We start from the raw sequence: 27,666 nt of genomic DNA, 5'->3' as shown, positions 1-27,666 counted from the left end.
TGATAAAAAAATTATGATTACTAACTGTTATGAGCTCCGATGGTAGTAATAAAAATGTATGAATAAAAAAGTATGAAAAATAAAATTATGAAGAGAGATTATTATGAACACAAATCGGTAGTAAGACAAAGAATAGGATTTAGAATTTTATGTGAGCCAATATAGAACCCCCCAAGCTACCCACCCATCCTTATCGCTCGCGCGTAATTATGTTGCTGTCGCGCTCGCACACTCACTGCGGGCGTCCGTCGCACAGTCGCGACAGCAATATAATTACGCGCGAACTATAAGGATGGGTAGTTTGGGGTCATTGGACAAAATTCTACGTGCTCATAGACCGGGTTTTAGGCTATAGCCTAATTAATTGCGTGATTTTCTTTTTCATCTTTCTCTGTATGTTCTTTCTCTGTTCCTCACAGGTGCCCTTCAAGAGATGACCAAGAAACAAGAGGCAGATAAACCCACAGGGTCCGGAGAAGTCAACATGTGGAGCGAGGAGTTCATAAAGGAGGCGGCGGCGCAGTTTGAGACCAATATGGCGGCTATACTGGGCAGTTTCAGCGGGGGTACCAGGTCAGTCACAAATGTATGCCCCTTTAATTATTTATTTATTTACAAATGAGGCGGCGCGGGAGCGGGACAGAAGCGGCGCGAGCGCGGGCCCGCGCTGTTGTATTACTATGGCGGCCATATTAGCATGACACACCGGACGCAGGGCGGTAGCAGCGCGTTGAAAGCGGTTTTCGAATATTTAAGTTTTTGACAACCGCCCGCGTTGCAACTGCTTTGAAACCGCGCTGCTTTCAGTTTGCCTCAGCCGCGCTGCAACTGACCCGCACTGCTTCTGACCCGCGTTTGGTCTGTGGAAGCCTTCAAAGTCGCCCAAAACACAGATCTCCCAAAAAATTTCCCTAACAGAGTCACTGAGGCTACGGTCTCCTATTAAACACTACTTACGCGGCGTCCGATGTCAACCTCTGAAAGAGGCCACAGCAGTACATTTCTGTAGTAAGTATTGTGACACAGTCTACGGCGTTTATAGGACCATAGACTTATGTTTAAAAGGTTCATTTTAGCTGAAAGATCTTTGGAAAACGTCCAAAGATTTCCATAACAACAGGTCTTGCCCTGATTGCATTGCACCCAGGCGCTTTCCATCTTCACCTGATAGAACGTCGTCGTCAACGAGTCGGCGCTGTGAACCTAGTGTAATGATTTTAGAATTTATATTGTATTTTATACGATAATTGGTTACTTTTAAATAGTTATTGCAACAATTTTAGTATTTGTATTGTATTTTAGAAGAACCCAAAAACCCGTTATTAAATTAAAATACTTTATTTGATTACTTCCTAGGCATTTTAGAATTTATTTTGTATTAAATCCAATTATTTCATATTTATTATTTCATTTAATTATTTTAGATTTTTATTGTATACATTTTAGTATTTTAAAAATTAAGAAAACAGCTAATTATGAAATAAGTATTGCATTTGACTAGTTCCGGAGCATGCCGTCGATAAGTCGTTTTGAACCGGTCGACTTTCGCTGATGGAAGGGGAAGTTACCTTATCGCTGGCATGCCGCTGGACAGTCAGTTCGATTTGAGCGTTCAAAGCAAGAGGTACTATTAAGATGACGTCATAATGTCGGAATTGTGTAAATCAGTGGTGCTGAAATACAAGTTAGAACAACCTACAAGAGTGTTTCATTTCAACTCAGAAGTGGTACGTGATCTACAGCTCATAAGGTACGTTTTTATTTATTTGGTTAAAAAGTAATTAATTTTAAAAGTTCAAGTAGAAAAACGTATGAATATTTCGTTTAATGCATGAAATAGTTATTTTTAAAACGAGGCTAGACGCGCCTTCAGTTTATCAGGCTAGATGCGCCTTAGACTATGACTAAGACTATGACTATGACCATGACTATGACCATGACCATGACTAAGACTTAGTATAACGAGGTTAGACGCACCTCCAGTTTATCAGGCTAGATGCGCCTTTGACTATGACTAAGTATTACAAGGCTAGATGCGCCTTGGACTATGACTCAGTACAACGAGGCTAGACGCGCCTCCAGTTTAATAGGCTAGATGCGCCTTGGACTATGACTATGACTTTGACCATGACTAAGACTTAGTATATCGAGGCTAGACGCGCCTCCAGGTTATAAGGCTAGATGCGCCTTAGACTATGGCTATGACTTAGTACAACGAGGCTAGACGTGCCTCCAGTTTATCAGGCTAGATGCCCTATTGACTATGACTAAGTATGAGACATATAGAGGCTCCTTATGAGCAAAATATTTGACGATTTGTAAGTGCTATTAATTAGTCTACTAAACAAATGAAGATATTTTGGCTTTGACTTTGACTTTGACTTTGACTTTGACTTTGACTTTGACTATAACTATGACTATGAACTATGACTATGACTATGACTTAGTATAACGAGGCTAGACACTCCTCCAGTTTATCAGGCTAGATGCGCTTTTGAATATGACTAAATATAACGAGGCTAGACGCGCCTCCAGTTTATTAGGCTAGATGTGCCTTGGACTATGACTGTGACTTAGTATAACGAGGCTAGACGTGCCTCCAGTTTCATCAGGATACATGCACCTTGGACTATGACTGAGTATGACGAGGCTAGACGCGCCTCCAGTTTATCAGGCTAGATGCGCCTTAAGGGTCCCATTGTTTAGGATAGTCTCTAGAATGAAAAGCCTTCTATTACTGACATAACAAGCAAGCCGTCCAGTTGTCACATGAGTTGTGTGTGAAGGTTGCACTGAATAAAATACAAGTATAAATACAAAATCTTTATTTATGATGCATATGTATAATAGAAACATGTCACAATGGTATTTTACTACACTTTGCTCAGGGAGCATAATATTAATTATCAAACAAAAGATTTTTTTAGATTTATTTTTTGAGATTTAGATTTTTGGAAAAGACACAAATCAAACTTTTGCTTAATATAACATGAACATAGCTTCCATATGATGTTGAGTTGATGCTGGTCAGACACAGTTTATTTCGTCGAGTACTTTATTTCACAGTTGAGTACAACGGCTACTGAAGATGGAGCTCGTATGCCGCCAGGGACACCCGTCAGCTGACGATGAAATAAGCGTGCTAAGCGGACGAAGTTGTCGTCGTCGTCCAGTAAGTAGGCGCCACCACGATCGTCTTCTATGGGGCCAAGGTTGAAGAAAAATACGCGAAGGAGCTCATCTTCTTCCAGCTCTACTGAAAGAGCAGTGCCACATGAGGTTCGTAAAATTTCTGGTAGACTCTAGTGAAGAAAAGTGCCTATTTTTTTATTGGTAGTTTTTTTTATTGCGCACACATTATGAAATATTACGCATACCTACAGTAAAATGGGAATATTAGCTTATGTAGTAAATCTTTAATAGTAATAATTAAAGGTAATGATAAAGTATTCGATTATAACGTTTAAATTAACGTTAAAGTAAATGTGCTAAAAAAAAATTATTTTTTTAAATATTTTTACACAAGTAAAGTGAATTATTTAATTGTTCGTTTATTTTAAAATTGTCGTCGGTTCGGACTTTCGGTAGGTTCTTTTGCCAAGTACAATATCTTGTCTATAGATCTATAATTCCACTTCAAAAATATATTTCGAATTATTCTGACCTCTGATTACATTAGTCTGACGTAGATAGGTAGTTTCTAGTTGAATTAAGCTTTTTCTTCTAATTTAGTTTTCTCAAAGAACTAACTACATCAGTTAGCGAGCTCAAATAAACATAATATTATATTACTGTAAGAAGTCATAAAAAAAGTCATGCAATTTGTAACTATAAAAAGAACTTAGTACCTGTACCAAGGTTTCATAGGTTAGGTTAGTCATTTTTTTTTGGTAGATCAATAGATATGAAACGTCAAGGTTCCATAATGAGCAGAAGTTTAAAGTTTTTCTTTTAGTAGTCTTTCATTTTATGACAATTTTGTGAGCGCTATTATAATAGCTAATGCAAATAAGATAATTTTGTCTTTGACTTAGACATTGCAAAAGTTAATTGGCTTAGCTAAGAGAACTACGGACGTCTGTTAGAGGAAATTTTGAATCCTGCTACTTGAAAGGATGTTTTACGTAATCTATACTTATAATAAATCTGTAGAGAGGTCAATTCTGTACATGAAATATATTTTCAAAATAACTATCAGGGGGTGATTAGTGATCGATACTGATGCCAAAAATGCAATCAGTAAAATTTTTGTCTGTCTGTCTGTCTGTCTGTCTGTCTGTCTGTCTGTCTGTATGTTCCTTATAGAAACAAAAACTACTTGACGGATTTTAACGAAACTTGGTACAATTATTCTTCATACTCCTGGGCAGGTTATAGGATACTTAGGAATTCCCACGGGAACGGGCATTAGCGGGAAAATCCTTTTGTATGAAAAATCTAAACCGCTTAAGTTAGACGCTTGAAATTTGGCAAGCAGGTACCTTAGTAAACTTAAAGCTTAGTTATAACAGGATATTGCAAAATTCCTACGGGAACGGGAATTAGCGAGAAAAAACATTTGTATGAAAAAATCTAAGCCACGTCAGATAGACGCTTGAAATTTGGCATGCAGGTACCTTAGTAAACTTAAAGCTTAGTTACAACAGGATATTGCAAAATTCTCACGGGAACGGGAGTTAGCGGGAAAAAACATTTGTATGAAAAAATCTAAACCGCGTAAGTTAGACGCTTAAAATTTGGCATGCAGGTACCTTAGTAAACTTAAAGCTTAGTTACAACAGGATATTGCGAAATTCCAACGGGAACGGGAGTTAGCGGGAAAAAACATTTGTATGAAAAAATCTAAACCGCGTAAGATAGATGAAGGGGGTAAAACGGGATCCACGCGTACGAAGTCGCGGGCGGCCGCTAGTTATTTTTATGACAAAAAAAAATTTATGAGACTGTTTTGGTAAATGAAAAATCCTTTTAAGTGTTGGTAGTGAGTGCACTTGTTGACACAAAACCGATGCTGAAACTAAGTATAGTTTGGCAGATCATTTCAATATCAATTCCAATTGTAAAAGTTGTGGTCAATCATCAGTCATACCTCTAAGTATAGAGCTAATATAAACAAAAATGTTGATGAGATTGACGCTGTTATAGAAGTGTTAGTGATTGATGATGTATAGCAGACTTCACTGACAATGGACGATTTGACACCGATATTGATTCAATATTACAATTTATTAAAGACATTCTGATCTTGAAAGCTTAATTAATCTGTAATGACCTGTAAATTATCATTTTTGGTCGCATTGTAATTAAGAAAAGTAGTTTGATTAAATTCACAAAATAGCGACGTCACTTGCTTGTCGTGCCATACGAAATCTATGGGAGTTTGATTTGACAGTTTTTAAAAGTACGTCAATTAACTGGCGGTGTCAACACGTCTATTGGTCAAAACTTCACGCAACTGCAATTTCTCACGGTTTTGAATACTGACATTCTATAAAATTCCTGGTCAGAATATTTTCGAGAGCCACGAAAATGACGGACACAAGTGAATACCAGTTAACATAAATTTCTAGTTTTACAGAGGATAGTTTCTGGCGTTTACAGTTGCCTTTCGATTTAAATTTTTAAAATAACTTGACACCTGGCGAGCTTAAGGCCGTGGGTTCGATTCCCGCCTTAGGCGGTTCTATATTTTCAAGTGATATTTTATAATGCGAATAGCTTTCCGCCGAGGGTTCTTCCGCGTGGAATTTTGTTTGTCACATTTGTTTGTTTTGTATGTTATGTATGTAAATTAAACAGGGGGCCAAGTACCGGGTGTTTAAAAGAGCCTTTTTAATTCACAACGGCAAAGGTGAAATCGTTTTTGGTAATTTGTCTCCTAGTCCAATAACACTTAAAGCAAATATTTTAATAGCTACTTCAATGCTTTTTGGAGCATGTCCAATATGTCATGTAAATCGAATTGTAAAAGACCCCTCAGCTATGGATACTCTCGATAGAGCTGATATTATGACCAAGCCCGGACTTAGTTCCGACATGTTCTGGTTAGTTAGATAAGCTTTATACTCTTTTGTGAAATTATCGCGATTGTATTGCTATAAATCTGACTGAGATAGGACGTACACGTGCAGTCTTTGATGTCAGGATGAAAAAGAATGTGCAAATACCACCATTACCACTTATGTCATTACAAAAGGGAAAAGGGTTCAGAAAACCATAGATGACTAACTTGATCCAATGCTATGATTATCAATATTATTCAGGACTCTAAATCATATGTAAGTCAGATCTTGATGATAAAGAGAAAAGTCTTCAAAGTTCTGTAGCAGTCACTTACTTTAGTCGACCCACAGACAGACGACCCCTGAGGAAAGACATCTTCAATGAAAGACAACTTCTATGAGTTAGAGACACTAGCTGTGGTGTGTGTGCTAAAAAAAAAGGTATGTCTTTTACGACTTAAAAGTTTCTACTGGTTATGCTGCCTTAAGAACCACGTTAAAAAAAAAAGGAGAAGAAATTTAGTTCCGCGAATAGTCCAAACACCAAAATTCAGTCATAGAATCTGACAACCCATCCAAACATCGTAATCTCTTCAAATAGCAGATACAGTAAGGTTATCAAATTATTTTTAGTGGTCCCACGTACAGCTAGATGGCAAATATGTTGCGCTTATCGTGATGAAATCGAGCATCACAGACATTCAGAAACACATAATATAAGGACACTGTAATTGTACCTATTGGCACAGAATAAGTAATAGTACAGGTACAGAAGGATTACTCCGCAAGACGATTTAAATAAATGCGAGTCTTGCTACGACGCGATACAGTAGAATTCAGCTCGCACAGCACTACGTACCTACAATTTTATTCACCTACAAGTTTTGTCTCTTTCTATCGCGTGCCTCTGAACTCTTCTTACGCTGTTAGGGTTGCTGTCTAGTGAAAAAATAATTAATCTAGGTACTTATTTGTAATGAGGTACGTATGTAGGTAAGTATGCATTCATTATGGAAAATCTTGGGAGAGGCCTTTGTCCAGCAGTGGACGTCATTTGGCTGAAACGAACGAACGAATTCTGAGCAGTAGTCATGGTAGGTTAGGTTCCTATACTATCCTAAGAATTATTTATTACCTTATGGTCTACATACCTTTCAGCATCTTTGGGAAGCGAAAAAAAAAGATAAATCCGGTAGATTTCTTTTCGAATTTTAACACCCGAACGCCGCACAATATTTCTTTCTCTTTATGTCCATTTTTAAATAATACTTCGATCATAGAATTATAATCATACTACAACGCACGCCAGCGTCCTGACGGGAGCGCGCGTGACACTCGACTGATATAATACCCGCCGGCGGGGCGCTTCGCTGTAGGTAATTATCGGATGTACCGCGCGGAGTGAGCCAGGCCTGCTATTGGTTTCAAAAACTTGGAAAATTTGTAAAGAAGAAAATTATGTTAAGGCCTTAGGAATACATAATTCTGACGAAAGTACCTTTAGTGTTAATCATAAATCGTGACCATAATTCATTATTTGCCAGATTACGGTTACAAATGGATATAATTGGATATACTTACTCGTAATATTAACGTTTTGACATGTTCTTATAAACTTAATAACTTTCACATGGCAGTCATGGCAAGATACACTGTAATTAAATTGATTATGTACTAACATCTAATGGACGTGTATTTATGTGAAATAAAAATTTGGATTTAAAAAGAGAAGTTTCCAATATATTCGATATGGTAGTTTTGAGAAAATTATAAAGTAATACGATTAATATCTGAATTTCATGCAAATATCCGTTATCTATATATATAAAAATGAAACCCGTTTCGCGTTGTCACGGCATCACGTGTGAACGGCTGAACCGATTTCGATAATTCTTTTTTTTAAATGTTTGTGGAAGTCCAAGGATGGTTCTTACGGAAAAAAATATTAAGAAAATCTCTACGCTAAGGCGGTACGAAGTTCGCCGGGTCAGCTAGTTGGTTATAAAATAAGTCATTACGAATAATATAGATTAGGTGAAAATGTATAGTGTGTATAAGTGCCTACAAGATTTTTCTCCCTTAACATTTGTTACTGGTTTAATATGAAGAATAGTTTCTAAAATGCATTATTAATGTTAAAACACTTGTTAACAAGTTGTCATAGAATTGTTTATCATTCTACTATTTATATGCTTCATATTGTAATATTGTTTGAAAAGTAATATTAATGATTTTAGAATAAATCCTTATTAGACGTGAATGCCGGGAGGCATCACGGTGTCGGATGGCCGAATGTAATGATTTTAGAATTTATATTGTATTTTATACGATAATTGGTTACTTTTAAATAGTTATTGCAACAATTTTAGTATTTGTATTGTATTTTAGAAGAACCCAAAAACCCGTTATTAAATTAAAATACTTTATTTGATTACTTCCTAGGCATTTTAGAATTTATTTTGTATTAAATCCAATTATTTCATATTTATTATTTCATTTAATTATTTTAGATTTTTATTGTATACATTTTAGTATTTTAAAAATTAAGAAAACAGCTAATTATGAAATAAGTATTGCATTTGACTAGTTCCGGAGCATGCCGTCGATAAGTCGTTTTGAACCGGTCGACTTTCGCTGATGGAAGGGGAAGTTACCTTATCGCTGGCATGCCGCTGGACAGTCAGTTCGATTTGAGCGTTCAAAGCAAGAGGTACTATTAAGATGACGTCATAATGTCGGAATTGTGTAAATCAGTGGTGCTGAAATACAAGTTAGAACAACCTACAAGAGTGTTTCATTTCACTAGTGTTATGTCGGGACTATTCCCACCTCTCGTTCCCACCGCTGCGACTTCTGTGTAGCCAGGATCTACAGCTTGACCGCCAATAACCCAACCAGTGAAGGTCAAACTTGTCTCGGGGGAAAGTTAAACTGTCAATGGACCCATCATCATCATCATCTCAGCCATGGGATGTCCACTGCTGAACATAGACCTCCCACAATGCTTTCCATGCTGCCCGGTTGGTAGCGGCCAAGGCAAGGTTCTGGAGTGGAGGCCGCGTACCGGAAAATGCAACGTCGGACGTCCACCCACAAGGTGAACCGACGACATCATAAAGGTCAATGGACCCGCAACGAAATTAATCAGAAGAACTCAGGAATTTGCAGCACCACTTTCCTCCAATAGCCAATGAATTGTAATTTGTTCAAATACAGTATTTCAGCTTTATGTTTTTGTTACAGAGGACCAAATCACACAGGACCAAATTGCACAAACGTTCACGAAAATGGCCGGTGAGTAGTTAATCTTGCTTACAGATATATTATGCTACTAAAGTCCGGTCGCAATTTTCGCGACAGCAATATAATTACGCGCAAGCGATAAGGATGGGTAGCTTGGGGTCATTGGACGAAATTCTACGTGTTCGGCGACCGGACTATACCAATATATGAAACCTGCTTACAGATAATGCTTAGTTTTTTAAACCAACATTTCCATTAATAATTTTGGACTACAGAAGCGGCCGCGACAGTTCTAAAGCCGGCAGCGCAGGCCGGGGACTCCGCCCCCTCGGAACAGGATCCCGCCGTGCAGGAGAAGATTGATGAGGTAAATCAGTTTTCCCACTAAGGTTGAGTCCGCAATACGGTTTTTTTAAAAGATAGAGCTCGAGAAGCACTTTCAGGATCAGTAACCAGTTTTTCGATATCTTGTATAGTTTAGAAATAATCGAAGGAGATCACTTATCGTTTCCACCCTGTATAAATGACCGGTGTGCTTACCATGAGTTTACGTTAGGAGTGCTTTTAGTTCTTGAAAGTGGCCGCTAGAGGCGCTGTACAATCTGTCATACATTTTAAGACATTTTTTTACGCAGTCGCTAGTGAGCATACCTAAAGTAAACTCACGGTAAGCACACTGATAAAAAGGGGTCTTCGTTCGTTCGTTTCAGCCGAAAGACATCCACAGCTGGACAAAGGCCTCCCCCAAGGTTTTCCACAAAGACCGGTCCTGCGCCGCCCGCATCCAGGCACCTGCGACCTTTACCAGATAGTCGGTCCACCTAGTGGAAGGCCTGCCTACACTACGTCTTCCGGCTTGTGGTCGGCACTCGAGAACTTTTGTGCCCCAACGGCCATCAGCTTTACGGGTTATGTGCCCCGCCCAGTGTCACTTAATTTTAGCGATTCTGCGGGTCTATTAATGAAGAATTGTAATTTAATTTGCAGGTTTCAGCAGCCATATCCCAAACGCTGCAAAACTTGAACACCAACGCTGAGAATCTCCAAACACCGATGTCTGAGCAAGACCTAGCTAATATGTTCAGTAATTTCAACCTAGGCGAAGGGGGACAGGTGAGTCGTTAAAATACGCAATTACTATACAGGGTGTCCCATAAAGACCGTGCCAAACTTAAGGAGAAGATGGGTAATACTAATGGGTCATCCAAGGCAAAAAAGTATCACCGAGAGATATATGATTATTTTTTCATATTATTTTATTTATTTTTATTTTATTTGTTTAACAATGTTTCAACAGCATTAAATTGTACATAAATGTGTAGGAATAATGTGCATATTGTTTAAAACTTCCCCGTTTTGGGCCTATATCTTCTAGCTGTGTGTAAAAATTATTAGATATTTCATCACTATCATCACTATTTCAGCCACAGGACGTCCACTGCTTAACAAAGGCCTCCCCCAATGATTGTCACAAAATCCAGCGAGCGTCTTCCTTCTAAGCTAAGCTACCTTTATAAGGTCGTCTGTCCACCTAGTGCCCCCCGCTGCGATTTCCGGTACGCGGCCTCCAGAACCTTGCTGCCCCATCGGCCGTCAGTTCTGCGTACTATGTGCCCTGCCCATTGCCACTTCAGCTTGCTAATCCGTCGGGCTATGTCAGCGACTTTAGTTCGTTTACGGATCTTCTCATTTCTGATTCGATGTCGTAAAAAAACACTGAGCATAGCCCTTTCTGTAGTGTCATCATAAAGCTAAAAGTAAGGCGCTGGACGCAGGCCGCTACCAACCGTGCAACATGGAAATCCTATTTCTATGTTTAACAATGGACGTCCTATGGGTGAAATGATGATGATGATGAGACTAGTGGATGACAGTCAATTTCCTAAGTAAAAGTATCATCGAGAGATATTATGATTCTTTTTTCATATTTTTAAAAATTCCCCGTATTGGGCCTATGACCTTTTGCTGTTTACAAATTAGTAGTTACTAGCAGTGCCGCGTCTTTCCGTTCTATACATAGCCAGAACGCAAGGGTGTGAAACTAATCGAGTATAGTTTGGAAATGACTTTATTTACTAAGCTCCTCCAAACTATACACGATCAGTACGCATTATGCTGCGTACTGCTCGCGTATACTTTGTAGTGACTTAGGTCAATTATCTTACTCCAAAATATACATCGCCAGTACGCATACGGACTAATCATGTATGTATTGTAATAAGTGCGTGATTACAATTTATACGCGAGTAGTTGCATGCTAGTCATTTCGACTTATTGACCTCTCTTTCTATTACATATTAATTCATATCTGCGTGTCTACTTTAAACATTGAATCATCTTTCGACACGTGTCATTGTTTTGATAAAGGATTTTTTGGTGTTTCTTATTCTGCCATAGAAAAGATATTTGTTTTGGGGCTGATATTTCACCAATTCTCGTATGTATGGAAATATGTCAAAATGATTTTGTTCTTGAGATAAAAGTTAATAATAAATATCCTTACTCCTTAGACATTTTAAACTGCGCTTCTAGTCCCAAACTAAGCAAAGCTTGTACTATGGGTACTAGATAACGGATATAAACATACTTAAATACATTTTTTTTTAAAATACATACTTATTATACTTACATAGAAAACACCCAGTAGTCCAGTCAATGAATGCTTTAACGATGGTGTAGAGAGAAATCCGTGGAACACAATTTCTGACCTCGGGACTTTATTTAGACTAGTTAGGAGGTGAACATAGCAAAAGTCCCTGCCCTTAGCCCTTAAGCCGGCGGGGAGAGGGGGGTATAAAGGTACCACTTTTCGGTTTTTCGCTTAATCCTCGGAAACTATGCGTCTTAGTGACATGACTACTATGAACGAAAAAAAGCTTATTCAATTTTCTGCAGGTGAGATAGTCAAGTTTTTCTATATCTTGTCTCAGAATACGGAACAAACCAGAAACCGTCAACGGGCGTAAATGTGTATTCATATAAAGTACTCCAAATCGCACTACTTTGACTTTAGAGCAATCAGTCAATGGCCGGCGCGCGCATTGTTTACATATCCGTCAGATTGACACTTTATAATTAAATTATGCCGTCTTGTGCCGTTCCAACATGTAAGAATGCTACTGGAATTACGAAGAAAGTGCATGGGATCATGTTTTATCCGTAAGTAGCACATTTCCAATTCATTTAAATTAAATAATAATTTTCAAAAAAAATCACGGTTGTATTTTGTAAGTGTTGCCACAGGTAGGGCATGCAATTCGGATATCCGGATATCCATATTATTCGGATATTCGCCACATTTATTATTCGAATAGCATCTATATAATTATTCGGTCTTTTCGAACAATACGAATACGCCTTTCCTATTAAAAAATTGTAAAAATATCTGACCGCAAACTTATTAATAAAACTTAAAACTATTAAAACTGCAGGCAAGAAGTTAGCGGTAAGGGTAGATGAATGGACAAGTGCCCGCAATCGCAGATATCCCTTCAAGTGCCAACCAATATTCGCGAAAAAGGTTAAAGTGCCAGGCATGGTTTCCAATGGTGCTAGTGTTATGGTATAGTTATCTCCTGTGGTACTGAGATTTCTTGTTTGTAGTAAATCAGCAGGAGTCCAGTGACTCAGTTGCCCTCAGTGGGCATCCGGTTTCTCAACTGTCCTAAAATCTACTAAGGATACTCCTGCCTGACACTAGCTCTTTGCAGTCTGCTGAATAGGAAGCCTTCAATGGTCATGAGTTGTTGGACTGATGAGTTTGGATGATTTGAAAGTTTATCCTTGTAGCGGAGTGTGTGGCTCTTTATTTCCTCACTGACTGTGGGCAATGGCAAGTCCTGATAGATGAGCCTGTTGCTGATATACCACGGAATTTGGTAAATCAAACGTACGGCTTTTGTCTAAAAGTGCTCGATTATGTCGAGATTGGAGTTGGCAGCTGTTCCCCACAGCTGTATCCCGTAGGTCCAGATAGGTTTAAGGATTGTTTTTGTTATATACGCGAATAGGGACGTGTTTAGTGAAAGGCCGGTTAGAGCGCACTCAGGTTTATTGGTATAAGCACATAATAAATATGCCGGTGATCGCAGTCACGCGGCGAATACTCAACAGTTTTGTAGACCATCATTTTACTACTGGTGTTCAGCTGTGACTGGACTCCGACAAGCCACATCATGTTTTTTAGTTTGGCATCTAGTTGCTTCCTCTTTGTCCATATTATATGCTTTCTCCAGGTTTGAATATGCACAGATTTGAGTGAGAGTGAGGCCGTCACTGGATCGATCTGACTTCAAAGCATATGTCTTTCAAATACGACCTAAGTATTTCGTAGAACGGACATGGGAGGTTCTGTTTAAGTTTGTACAAGAGCCCTTTATGCCAGACCTTGTCGAAGGCTTGACTTATGTCCAAGAACGCAGCTGAGCAGTATCGTTTCTTTTCTAGTTCTTCAGAGACGATGTTTATGGTTCTGTGGACCTGTTCAGTTGTGGAGTGTCTTTCCCGGAAACCAAATTGATGTTCAGGTATCAGATCACCGATGTGGGGCTTCATTCGTTTGAACAGTATTTTTTCGAATACCTTCGATAGCAGCCTTTTTTTTTAAGTAGTTATTGAAGTTAGATGATAGTATTAAGCAAATTGATCCTTATTAAAATGATTATAGACAAAAAAGTGTTTTTTTTAATTTACATTATATTGAAAATAGCAGTATTCGAAAAATTCGTTTTATTCGAAGTATTCGAATACCATAAATTTTAGTATTCGAAATATTCGAATACCAATATCGAACGAATAATGCATGCCCTAGCCACAGGTCAACGGAATATTTTACCCTACTTTTTTATATTGAATTACATTTGTCTACTTATAAAAAATTCACGCGTTAATTTTGTTAGCGTTACCACAGAATAATGGAATATTTTCCCCATCCTTTTTGTTTTAATTAGTTTTTAGTGTAATTTCATCCATGACATGACAACCTGATTAATTAAATTATAAGTGCCACTTGTGGTCTAAACTGAATAAATATTTTTGATTTTGATTTGATTTCAATATATTGAATTAATTTATAATATTACTCCCTAATAATGAGGAGATAATAAATTACTATCGTGAATTTCATACTTTCCCATTTATTCAAAAGTAAGGCATTGGTATCAACAGATCAGCAGCAGCAATATTTGTATATTTAATAATAATTTTAAGTAATTAATTATTGCTTACATACTTACTCTGATTTTTTTTCAGGATACACAGCCAGAGTTGCCTCGCAATCAAATTTAAGTATTGGTGATGTTTTTGATTTGGATTCTGTTTTTGACTCCAAGAAAAGTTAAACTAAAAGCACTACTGCGCCGTAAACAAATGTTTTGTTGTCGATATGTTTACATAATAAAGAACCTTAAGTTTCTTTTTTGTTTTACTTGGCATTCTAAAATTTATATTCGACTTTTGTAATTGACTTTTAAATAACATATTATACCTACATAAAATATAGTACATATATTACACTATTTAATAGAAATAAATAATCATCTTACACTTAGTTACTTCGGAGTAAAAATTAAATTCATAGGTAGGTAGGTACTATCTATGCCTATGGCCAGTCATGTCGTCTCGTTCTATCGCAAAGAATCACCATTTGATAAGAGCGAGAGCAAAAACGGAAATGGATAGTTAACACTGGCCGTGTGTACTTATTTCACTTACTTATTTTTTACTTGTTTAACATCTCTTTAAAAAATTACATAATTTTACCCCAAAAATGGGGGTGTCACACGGCGCTAGTAACACTAAAGGGGGTAGAGGGGCGCGGGAGGGGAAGTATTTTGGACACAAGTTGCCGCGTAGAAATGTTATCGAACACTCCTTCTGGTTTGTTCTGTATTCTGAGTATCTTGTATAGTTTTCGCGGCATCTGCTCTAGAAGGTCTGTAATATTGCAAATTTTGTTTTTGTCTTACATGTTCTCATCAGGAGAAAATCGACTAAATCAACATGGAGCTAATATTCTAGACATGCGGGAGCATGTTAAGCCTAGTTCCAGGGAGGGGACTGCACCGTGCGTATATTTAGACGAACCACTTGAAGCCACTTTTGACTCCTCATCACTCAAAGAGTACTGTGCATTAACACTTCAAATTTGACTCATGTGTTGAGACTTGCAAGATAAACATCAGCTTCAAATTTCATAAATATACCTCAAACGGTTATTTAGGTATTGACGTTTAAAAATCGACATTTAGGGCACTAAAATCTATCTATCACCTGTGAAATATTAAAAGTTACTGATTTTTTATTTGTTCCTTTGTATTTACACAACTACCTATCTGGATTTCAAATTTGAACCTTCAAGGTCATCTGGAAGTGGTTACAATTTGGTCTTATAGGTCAGCCATGTAGATTTTTGGACGTCAATACCTAAAGAACCGTTTGAGGTATGTTTATGAAATTTAAAGCTGATGTTTATCTTGCAAGTCTCAACAGATAAGCCAAATTTGAAGTGTTAATGCACAGTACTTTTTTAGTGATGAGGAGTCAAAAGTGGCTTCAATTGGTTCGTCTAAATATACGCACGGTGCAGTCCCCTCCCTGGAACTAGGCTTAACATGCTCCCGCATGTCTAGAATATTAGCTCAATGTTGATTTAGTCGATTTTCTCCTGATGGGAACATTTGTAAGACAAAAATAAAATTTCCAATATTACAGACCTTCTAGAGCAGATGCCGCGAAAACTATACAAGATATAGAAAAACATGACTATCTCACCTGCAGAAAATTGAATAAGCTTTTTTTCGTTCATAGTAGTCATGTCACTAGGACGCAAAGTTTCCGAGGATTAAGCGAAAAACCGAAAAGTGGTACCTTCAAACCCCCCTCTCTCCGGCGGCTCAAGGGCTAAGGGCGGGGACTTTTGCTATGTTCACCTCCTAACTAGTCTAAATAAAGTCCCGAAGTCAAAAATTGTGTTCCACGGATTTCCATCTATAATGCTTTATTGACTGGACTACAGTCCAATACAAACAAATATGTTCATGCACACAAATGTTTGTACTGTGCGGGAATCGAACCCGCTACCTCCGGAATAGTAGTCCGTTTCCAACCACTACACCAAACGGCCGACGATACAAACCTAGCATTTAGAGTCTCGCATAATATTGTATTTAATGCACGTTGAACTTTCTTCTCTCACTCTCTCTCATTTTAATTAAATTGTTATTTAATTTAAAATCTACCTAATCAATTTAATTTCAAAAAACACTTACAATAGTGTTAAAAATCTAGATTTATTATAGATTCAGTAAAATAATAATATTTTATGTAATAATATCAAATAAATGTAATTTTAAATATAGTTCCATATTTTACTGAATTTTACTAAATCAATATCAACTAAACACACTCTAGTCAAGTGTAAGTGGTGTAGTAGAAACTAATCGAGTATAGTTTGGAAATGACTTTTTTTACTAAGCTCCTCCAAACTATACACGATCAGTACGCAAAATTCGTGTATAGTTTGGGAGTCACAGATTTACAAACGGGCACTACAAAATATACACGAGCAGTTTCCTATGCGTGCGTTCTGGCCATGTATAGAACGGAAAGACGCAGCAGTGCCCGCGACTTCGTACGCGTGAAAATCATTTTTGTTCTGCACCTATTACTCGTAGCGTGACGGTATATAGCCTATAGCCTTCCTCGATAAATGGGCTATCTAACACTGAAAGAATTTTTCAAATCGGACCGGTAGTTCCTGAGATTAGCGCGTTCAAGTAAACAAACAAACTTCAGCTTTATAATATTAGTATAGATTTAAAATATCAAAAAGCCATATTTGAGTATTTTCCTTGTATTTACCTGCTATAGTCTGATCCGTGAGCACGTTGAATTTTGTCCAATGACCCCAAGCTACCCATCCTTGTCGCTCACGCGTAATTACGTTTCTGTCGCGCTCGCACACTCACTGCGGGCGCCCGTCGCACAGTCGCGACAGCAATATAATTACGCGCGAGCGATAAGGATGGGTAGCTCGGGGTCATTGGACAAAATTCTGCGTGCTCACAGACCGGGCTTTAGTTCTAAGCAACTACCCTCAATTCCAGGACAGCAACATGTTCGTCCCGTTCATGCAAGGCATGATGCAGTCTCTGCTGTCGAAAGAAGTGCTGCACCCGTCGCTCGTCGAGCTACTGGACAGATATCCAGCCTGGCTCGCGGAGCACAAGGGCACGGTGGAGCCGAGCGAGTACGACAGGTGAGGAGCTGCAGCTGAGGAGCCTGATGAGGGCCGGAAGTTGGATGGGTGACCGCGGCTGAGGAGCCTGGTGAGGGCCGGAAGTTGGATGGGTGACCGCGGCTGAGGAGCCTGGTGAGGGGCGGAAGTTGGATGGGTGACCGCGGCTGAGGAGCCTGGTGAGGGGCGGAAGTTGGATGGGTGACCGCGGCTGAGGAGCCTGATGAGTGTCTAAAGTAGGATGGGTGACCGCGGCGTGGTCACTATAGGACGGGTGACCACAGCTAAGGATCTTGATGAGTGTCTAAAGTTGGATGGGTGACCGGGCGTAGCAAGTGTCTTAAAATTGGATGGGTGACCGCGCTTCAAGGGTGTAGCAAGTGTCTTAAAGTTGGATGGGTGACCGTCATTAAGCAACCTAGAGTCTGGTCACTATAGGATGGGTGACCGCGGCTAAAGGGCGTAGCGAGTGTCTTAAAGTTAGATGGGTGACCGCGCTTAAAGAGCGTAGCAAGTGTCTTAAAGTTGGATGGGTGACCGTCATTAAGCAACCTAGAGTTTTGGTCACTATAGGATGGGTGACCGCGGCTAAAGGGCGTAGCGAGTGTCTTAAAGTTAGATGGGTGACCGCGCTTAAAGAGCGTAGCAAGTGTCTTAAAGTTGGATGGGTGACCGTCATTAAGCAACCTAGAGTTTTGGTCACTATAGGATGGGTGACCGCAGTAGACGTGCGCGCCGCGCTACTGTTATCCAGCGGCGGCGCGCCGACCTGTCGGGGTCGGCGTGGTGGCGCCGCGCCGGCGTGAGTGTTTTTTTAATAAAAAAAAATCTAGCTCCTATCCAGCAGTAGGTACTTATTTGAGTATTTTGAGTTACTAAATTAAAGAAAAATAATTGCGTATGACCGAATGAAAACTTTTATTAGGCAATTACTAACTACTATGTGTGTTCTTTACATGACTCGTAATTATCTATATAAATAAAAATGAATTGATGTTCGTATTGATTAAAACTCGAGAACGGCGGGGCCGATTGAGCTGATTTTGGTTTTAAAATGTTTGTCGTAGTCCAGGGTAGGTCTAAACGGTGAGCAAATACGCGCGCAATATTGTTTTTCTGTGACAGACAAAATTCCACGCGGGCGAAGCCGCGGGCGGAAAGCTAGTTATGAATAAAAATAATTTTATTCACGCATCATGGGTTCAGTTGTGATCTTTTTGCAGTAACAGTAAGTCCTGCAATGGAAAACACTCGTTCGCTAGGTGTGCTGGTGGCTGGAATTGCTAGCATAGCCCTAGCAAGTTCGCTTAAAAGGGGAAAGGCTTTTTTTTCCCTCCAAATTTGGCATCATATAAAACTGATGTCGAGAAGTGTTTCACTTTTGTTTTATTAAATGTAGCTAAAGCGGAAGCCATCGTAAATGTGCATTATAACCTCCGTTAAAGCAATTCGAGGATAAAATGGCGCGGGCGACGGGCGACCGAATGACAACACGGTGATAAAAAGTTCGCGTCTTTACCCTCCCCGCGCCCCGCTCTTCCCCGCCAGCCACACGTTCGTGAACGCTCGGTCCAGCTCGGCTGAATTCGATTAATTTGTCGCGCTTCGGCCATCATCGGCGCGCCGAGAGAATTTCTCGGCGGCGGCGGCGCGTTCCGAAGTCGGCGCGGCGCGGCGGCGCCGGCGCGGCGCGCACGTCTAGACCGCAGCTATGGAGCCTGATAAGTGTCTAAAAGTTGGATGGGTGACCGCGGTGTAGTCACTATACGATGGGTGTGGGCGTCATTAAGCAACTTTGAGTGTGGTCACTATAGGATGGGTGACCGCGTCAAGCGACCTTCAGTCTGGTCACTATAGGATGGGTGACCGCGTCAAGCGACCTTCAGTCCGGTCACTACAGGATGGGTGTGCGCGTCAAGCGACCTCCAGCCCGGTCACTACAGGATGGGTGTGCGCGTCAAGCGACCTTCAGTCCGGTCACTATAGGTTGGGTGACCGCGTCAAGCGCCTCCAGCCTGGTCACTATAGGTTGGGTGACCGCGTCAAGCGACCTTCAGTCTGGTCACTATAGGATGGGTGACCGCGTCAAGCGACCTTCAGTCTGGTCACTATAGGATGGGTGACCGCAGCTAAGGAGCCTGATGAGTGTCTAAAGTTGGATGGGTGACCGGGCGTAGCAAGTGTCTAAAAGTTGGATGGGTGACCGGGCGTAGCAAGTGTCTTAAAGTTGGATGGGTGACCGTCTTAGCAAGTGTCTTAAACTTGGATGGGTGACCGTCATTAAGCAACGTAGAGTTTGGTCACTATAGGATGGGTGACCGCGTAAAGCAACCTTCAGTCTGGTCACTATAGGATGGGTGACCGAGGTCAAGCAACTAAGGTTGGGTGACAGTGGTCAAACGGGACTATTTCCCACCTCTCGTTCCCACCGCTGCAACTCCTGTGCAGCCAGGATCTACAGCTTGACCGCCAATAACCCAACCAGTTACGGTCAAGTTTGACCCGGGGGAAAGTTAAACTGTCATTGGACCCGCAACGAAATTAATCAGAAGTGACAGTGGTCAAGCAGCCTTTAGTTTGGTCACCATGTTAATGTATGTCCCATAGCTTCTATTTAAAATTCAATATCGTTCATTCAATTCATTTGTCTCCAGGTACGAAAAGCAGATGGTGTTAATGCAGAAAGTATGCACAGAACTGGAAACCGAGCAAGAATCCGACCCCGAAGACGTGAAGAGAAAACGCTTTGAAACAGTCCTAGAACTCATGCAGAAGGTATGTCATCATCAACATACATCATCATCATCAACAGCCCTTTACAGTCCACTGCTGGACTACACTTGCGAGCAAAAGTATGGAATCACTTACATGAAGTTGTTTCCACGCGATCTTGTGAACTAACGAATTTGTTAGTAACAAAAAAAGTGGCACCATTTTAAAGATTAAACTTTTAACTTTAAATTGATACCAAATTCATATAAATCACACCAGTATTTAAAAAGATATCCCGGCTGATGTAAAGAAGTAAGGAAAAAGACATGTATCAACTGTTTGATACGTCGCGAGTTGCGGCCTATTTACCCCCTATAAAAGCACGTGAGTAGTAAATAAATTGTATAAGCCTCCTCTACTATAGTGGAGGGATTTGCCATAATCCCCACGCTTGGCAGGCGGGTTGGAGATTGCAGTTTAAAAGATTGATGTTTTTCAGAGAGCGCTGCTACCCGTTCTTTGTTTGATGTGTAGTCCCTAAGTCGCCTCTTACGACACCCGCGGGAAGAGTAGGGGTTGGTGACAAATGTATTCTGCTCTGCCGTCACCACACGACTTTTAATATACACTCGGCGTCAAATAAATCGCACCTCCCGCGACAATAACTTTAAAGAAATATTTTTGGGGTAAAAATCATACCTTCACTGACATAAAGTTTAAAAGTAGGCTTTCAAATGATACCAATATTGGTGGGAAGTGGGGATGCATACGTTTGAAAGTGATTGTCGCGGGAGGTAACATGACGAAACTATTCTTTCCTTTAGTCTCAGAATGTCCAATTTGCAAAATGTCAGTCTCAAAATGTCCAAGTCGCAAAATGTCCAAGTTGCGAAATGTCCAAGTCTCAGAAGTTCAATGTTTCTTAAGCAATTATGAAATAAAAACTTATATTAGAAACTTTGAACTTTTGAGACTTGGGCATTCCGCAACTTGGACATTTTGAGAATTAGACATTTTGCGACTTGGGCGTTTAGAGACTTGGACATTTTGAGACTTTGACATTTTACTAAAGCCTGGTCCGTGAGCACGTAGAATTTTGTCCAATGACCCCAAGGTACCCATCCTTATCACTCGCGCGTAATTATGTTGCTGTCGCTCTCACACACTCACTGCGGGCGCGCGTCGCACAGTCGCGACAGCAATATAATTACGCGCGAGCGATAAGGATGGGTAGCTTGGGGTCATTGGACATAATTCTACGTGCTCACGGACCAGGCTTTACCACTTGACATTTTGCAAATTGGACATTCTGAGGCTAAACCAAATTCTTCTTTTTGTGACCTTTTATACATGTTGTTACAGATGCAAGACTTAGGCCAACCTCCCGCGGAGCTAGTGGGCGATATAGGCGCTCCCCCTCAAGGGTTTGCCCCTCCCCCCGGGGCCGACGCATCGCAGTGCAGCGTTATGTAGTAACGCATAGTTATAGAGATACGCGATTGACCGTTTGCGACGCGATTTGTTTGGTAGTTGACCGTTTGTGAGGCGATTATTGACAGTTTGTGACAGTTTCTGAGGTGATTTGTGACCGTTTGTGGCGTTACTAACCGTTTAAAACACGATTTGTGACCGTTTGAGACGTAGTTGACAGTTTCTGAGGTGGTTTGTGACCGTTTGTGGCGTTATTGACCGTTTGAGAGGCTGTATTGACCATTTGTGGCGCTATTGACCGTTTGAGAGATTTGTGACCGTTTGAGACGTGGTTGACTGTTTCTTAGGCCCAGAACAGACGGTGAAACGCAACTGCAACGAAACTGCAACTGCTAGTTACTTTTGAGTTGCATCTAAGTTTCTGCCATAGCGTCCGTTGAGAGACCACACATGACGCGGCCAGTTTGAAACTTTCAGTTTCATTCATTAGAATCATCAGAAAGTTGCAGTTTCGTTGCAGTTGCGTTTCACCGTATGTTCTGGGCCTTATTCTTAGGTGATATGATATGTATGTGATTGATCGTTCATGACGCTATTATTGACTATTAATGACGTAATCACGATTTTTAAACAGTTTATGTACCAGTCTGAAACTGACACCTTGTTGACTGGGCTATTCAAATTTAAATTCTTTATTTAGGGTAGCAAAATTGTTATTGTATTTGCCTTCAATCAGAAAGAACAATCAAAAAGTTGACCATTTTTTGTTGAAGCATGGTTCTTGACCATTTGTGGCATGATTTTTTGCATTTTACAAATTTCGACAGCATAGCAAGCTAATACAGAACTTTATGCCGTAGTAATAAATGCTATTATGCCATAAATTGAGGTTATGAGGTCGCGTCGAAAACGTCACAAAGTGTCCAAAGCGTTATTTAAACGGTCATAGCAAGCCCATTCCATTTTGAACTCTAATATAACAGAATAAGGTTGGAAATGCCTTATTTAGGGTAAATCACCCAAACATCTTACGTCGCACTCGTGGTCCGCTCGCGAACTATTTGGTGCTGTGGATTACCTTTGCGGTATATTAGATATTGTGTGACAAATATTATTTAAAATACAGCACGTCAAGCTAAATTGCACCTTATTTCATAGTAATGAAAGTGTTTTGCAACTAAATGCGCAGCTTGGTGTGCTGTCAAAACTATATTTCAAATACTACGCGATGTATGGAATTTGTATGACTGCGTCATAAATGTATGATGTTCAGTCGGCGTCAAATAGTTCGTGACACCCAAAGTGGTCAAAAAGTGACAACACAACCTTATTCCAATGAGGGCTATCGTTTTTATACTTAACAGTTGGCACCCCTGGCGATTGACAGGACCTTACTCTACAGTGGCGCCATCTTGATGAGTGCAAATGCGATAGTCCTCCTACCACTTTAGCGCTCACCAGTTGGTGCCACTGTCTCTTCGCTACTAGCAAGTGACAGGACCTTACTCTACAGTGGCGCTAACTGGTGAGCGCTAAAACGATAGCCCTCATTGTAACAAAGACGTGTTGCGAACTTCTTGGCTACTTTGGATGTCACGAACTACGCTACGCTGAGTGTTCAACGCGTAGTATAGTCCGGTCGCCGAGCACGTAGAATTTCGTCCAATCCAATGACCCCAAGCTACCCATCCCTATCGCTCGCGCGTAATTATGTTGCTGTCGCGCTCTTTCACTCACCGCCAGTCGCACAGTCGCGACAGCAATATAATTACGCGCGAGCGATAAGGATGGGTAGCTTGGGGTCATTGGACGAAATTCTACGTGCTCGGCGACCGGACTATAGTGTGAATATACCCACTGGAGTGTAAGGATGCAGTGCTGGACAAGATATTGTACACAAATCGGCGTTTTGCTACTTCAAAATGTTTTCAATTGACTTTGAATCTTGTGCAAAAGACATACGATTCAATATCCATTGAAGAAAGAAGTTTTGAAAGTAAATAACGATTTCCTCAATCAATTTTTGACCTTATAGTAAAGGAATAAAGTTCAAAATTGAATGCATTGGATTTTAGAGAGATCTAAAAAAAATTAAAAAAGGCCATAGGTACAATATCTTGTCAGGACTGTAATATATTGTTATTTTTTAAATATAGTATTTTAATTAATTGTATTGTATTTGATTTTAATCATTATTGTTTTTGTTGAGGATTCCTTGCATTTTTGCTGACGAAATAATTATTTTAACTTAGTTTTCTACTCAAACCACGTATAATAATTTAAAATAACAAGGTTAGTAATGCCCGTTTTCACCATCAATACCTAATTTTTAAGTGACCCCTATGTAAACAAAATTCCTGTTATTTGTTACCATAGGGGTCACTTAAAAATTAGGGATTGATGGCGAAAACAGGCATTAATCTAAGCAAGCTAAACTCGGTCAGCGCCTGAGCTATGGGAGCGGCACGTGGTGTTTTTGACACGTCAAACGTCAGCAAGACTTCAGACAGAGTAAATACAAATGAGTAGGTCATCTTCATAGAAACGCACGGGCGTGGTTTGTATGTGAGCGCGCCAATACGTATGCGGCGCGCACGCACACACTGACAAAATTCTAAAATAAAAACCGACTGGCTCCCCGCTAATCCACACTAAATAGCAATGCCAGATATTGTATGGAAAGTGGCGTCTTTTTTTTTTTCGCGCGGCCATCGACCAAACTTTGTTTTTTGATTACAAAATAGTGTAATAAACCAAACTTACTATGACATTTATACCTGTAAACTCAGTCTGAACTGAGTTACGAGCATTAGAAGTTTGATGATTTTCATACTAGATTTGCTTTTTGTGCGCAAGTTTTGCAAGAAATTGCAACAAAAGATTGCGCTATTTTTATATTGCGCTGATTCTGCTCCATACTGATGTCTGGAGCCTTTAATGGATGGTATTGTTTGTTTACACATACAATCTCACTATTTTGTTGCAATTTCTTACAAAACTTTGCGCACAAAAAGCAAATCTAGTATGAAAATCATCAAACTTGTAATGCTCGTAACTCAGTTCAGACTGAGTTTAGAGGTATACATGTCATAGTAAGTTTGGTTTATTACACTATTTTGTAATCAAAAAACAAAATTTTGGTCGATGGCCGCGCGAAAAAAAAAGACGCCAATTTCCGGCATTGTCTTTTTGTCAGTGTGTGCGTGCGTGCCGCATACGTGTTGGCGCGCTCACATACAAACCGCGCCCGTGCGTTTCTATGAAGATGACCTACTCATTTGTATTTACTCTGCTTCAGATTTGTCAGCTCTGTCACGTCATAAAATGTCAATGTCACTCCTCCCGTGCCGCTCTCATACCTCAGGCACTGACTGAGTGCTAGACCTTACTCATACAAAATTATACCTAAATCCATTATTATCTTTTGTATTTAATGAACTAGAAAACACGAGGTTTTAAGTCCATAAGGACCCCTAGTTAAGAAATGCTATAGAACATTTTTACACAATTATAAAAATAAAATACATCCACAAAAAGCTTATTTATTTTAAAATACTATTAAAACATCACAGAAAATGTAAATTATGTTACTATTTTATTTGTCTGTGGTTAGTTTTTTGACAGCTGTCACTAAATTGAGCGAATGAAGGAGTGATTTGTACGTTCACTCATTCGTTTTTCGCGCCAGTTCCTATGAATTGAGTGAATGATATACATTTGATTTGATATTTAAATTGATTTCGAAAGGGTGGTGGAGTGTAGTATTAAAAATTATGTTTTAGTTAATTCATTTATTTTGGAGTGCCAAAGATGGTAAAAATCAACCATTTTGAATATTAAAAAAGATAAAAGAAATAATCAAGTGTTTAAATCAAAAACCTTTATGCAAGTTCCTTAGATTTGCCTTTTAAAATATTTTAATTATTGGTCTAGCGGATGATGACTGGGTAATGAAATCGAAATTCTATTTAGTCCGTCAGACAGATAATTAGAAAATATTACTCATATTTTTTTTCCATAATCGAATAGTTACAGTATTAATTGAGTTGAAATGTCGCGTGATGTCACTTTTGAGTAAAAATTCTACTCAAGCGTGACGTATCGCGCCATTTCAACTCGATGTAGCACTGTTATTATTTAATTATGAAAGAAAATAAAAAATATGAGTCTGATATTTTCTAATTATCTGTCTGACGGACAAATAATTGAAATTTTGTCATCTAGCCTATTCAGTGCTTGAGGTATTTGACACCAAACAATCCATGTGGGTTTCATAATTTTTCACCAGTTGGCACTACTGGAAGGTAAGGTTTTGTCATTTGCAAGTAGCGCCAACTAGTGATAAAAAAGAAACATTCTATAGAGACAAAAAAACTGAAAAAGTAATTTTGCCTTTTTGATGAAGAAGTAAGCTACCTATTTATCTTGATATAATAATTTTATATGCATTTGTTTAAATCCTAGTAATATTAACTCTTATTGTAAAAATCTAAAAGCATTATAATGTCATTATAAGTTACAATTAAATACCTATCCTCTTCCAACCAATGTATAGTGAAAGGGATGACAATATTATATCAGTAGCTAAATTATTAATGATTTTTTCTCACAACTTTTAAATTATCTTAATGAGTGGTATAAAGTTAATGCACAAATCTGTATTTATTTTTATTATGATTGTTTGGTTCGTTTGTTAATAAAAATAAAATAGTTACCCAAAACTATTTTGTTTAATTTTTAATTATTTTAAATAGTAGGGTACACTGGGTACGGTTGTAACAACTCGAATGTTATCGTTCCCTTTGTACCTACCGAGCCACAGTCGAGTTGTTACCTGTACCCTGTTACAACCGTACCCTGTTACAACCGTACCCTATTACAACCGTACCCAAGCTCTCCATGTTAATATAAAGTACCTACTAAATTATTTAATAACTAGCTGTGCCCACGACTTCGGACGCGTGAAAATAGTTTGAATAATTTCCCGGTTTTGCAACATTTTTCTATATTGCTCCGCCCCTATTGGCTGTAAGGTGAAGATATTAGCCTAAAATCTTCCTCGATAAATGGGCTATCCAACACAAAAATAACTTTTCAAATCGGACCAGTAGTTCCAGAGATAAACGTGTTCAACCAAACAAACTTCAGCTTTTTAATATTAGCATAGATTTTTCTTTGTACTTAATGAACAAAGTCGTGGAATCCGTTAAATCCATTAAAAGATGACTCAAATAATACAATGACGTCTAAATAGTGGAAAACCTCATTAACGTGTGATTAATATCACTATTGTTTGTACTTTTGTTGTTTTACTTATGTTAATGATTATTACTAAACTTGTTTACCCGCAAGGTGGACAGACGACCTAATAAAGGTGGAAGGCTGAATGCAGGCCGCTACCAACCGGGCGATGTGGAAATCATTGGGGGAGGCCTATGTTCAGCAGTGGACGACCTGTGGCTGAAATGGTGATGATGACAAACTTGTAATTCTTTGTTCCGTTTGGGTTGTAGTGACAACTGCGGTCACGAGATGTCAATAAATGATTTAAAATAATCATTAGCAGGCCACTTCTTCACTGCAGGAGTATGACCCTCTCTAATTTACCAGAGGCAAATGGAGGGTTTGCCCTACACTCCACGCTGCCCAGACGGGTTGGGGAGGCCTGTGGGCTGAGTGTGAGTTACATAAATTAACGTCGTCAGTTCGTCACTAGTGAGCGCGTAAAAATATACATTTGTATGACGGATTGTACAGCGCACCTAGCGGGAAACTTTCAAAAACTAAAACATTCATACATTTTTTAAACGCACTCACTAGTGAGCGCGTTTGAAAAAAACTCACACTCAGCCCACAGCACAGAGCCCCGATTACGGTAACTTTTAACGTCAACAATCCAGACACGCTTCTCGATTCTGCGATACGATTGGTCGTTCAACAGCGTACGTCAGCTGTTTTGACCAATCGTATTGCAGAATCAGAAACGCGTCTGGATTGTAGACGTTAAAAGTTACCGTAATCGGGGCTCAGCTCTCTGATGTT

General features: G+C 39.4%; 1 protein-coding gene and 1 long non-coding RNA gene across 3 annotated transcripts in view; both read left to right on the top strand.

The window, feature by feature from the left end:
• Positions 1-26,216, top strand: part of LOC135085818 (uncharacterized) — a 194,186-nt gene extending 167,970 nt beyond the window's left edge. Inside the window, exon 2 of the long non-coding RNA XR_010260224.1 lies at positions 22,032-26,216. This is a non-coding gene — a long non-coding RNA (uncharacterized LOC135085818). The remainder of the gene's footprint in view (positions 1-22,031) is intronic.
• Positions 9,244-25,482, top strand: LOC135085803 (peroxisomal biogenesis factor 19). 2 transcript variants are annotated; one of them, XR_010260216.1, is made up of 7 exons: positions 9,244-9,296; positions 9,521-9,612; positions 10,233-10,358; positions 17,351-17,502; positions 20,136-20,256; positions 21,556-21,770; positions 21,853-25,482. XR_010260216.1 is itself a non-coding variant. In XM_063980612.1 (6 exons), exons 1-6 carry the CDS (start codon positions 9,290-9,292, stop codon positions 21,664-21,666), a joined length of 609 nt encoding a protein of 202 aa, XP_063836682.1. In that variant the 5' UTR covers positions 9,244-9,289; the 3' UTR covers positions 21,667-25,482. The 2 variants fall into 2 exon arrangements, 1 of the variants encoding a protein (XP_063836682.1); XM_063980612.1 differs by having other exon boundaries at positions 21,556-25,482.
• Positions 26,217-27,666: the final 1,450 nt, after the last annotated feature.

This window comes from Ostrinia nubilalis, chromosome 29 (assembly GCF_963855985.1).
Source record: "Ostrinia nubilalis chromosome 29, ilOstNubi1.1, whole genome shotgun sequence".
Lineage (NCBI taxonomy): Eukaryota > Metazoa > Arthropoda > Insecta > Lepidoptera > Crambidae > Ostrinia > Ostrinia nubilalis.
This window is presented reverse-complemented; position numbering and strand designations above follow the sequence as displayed.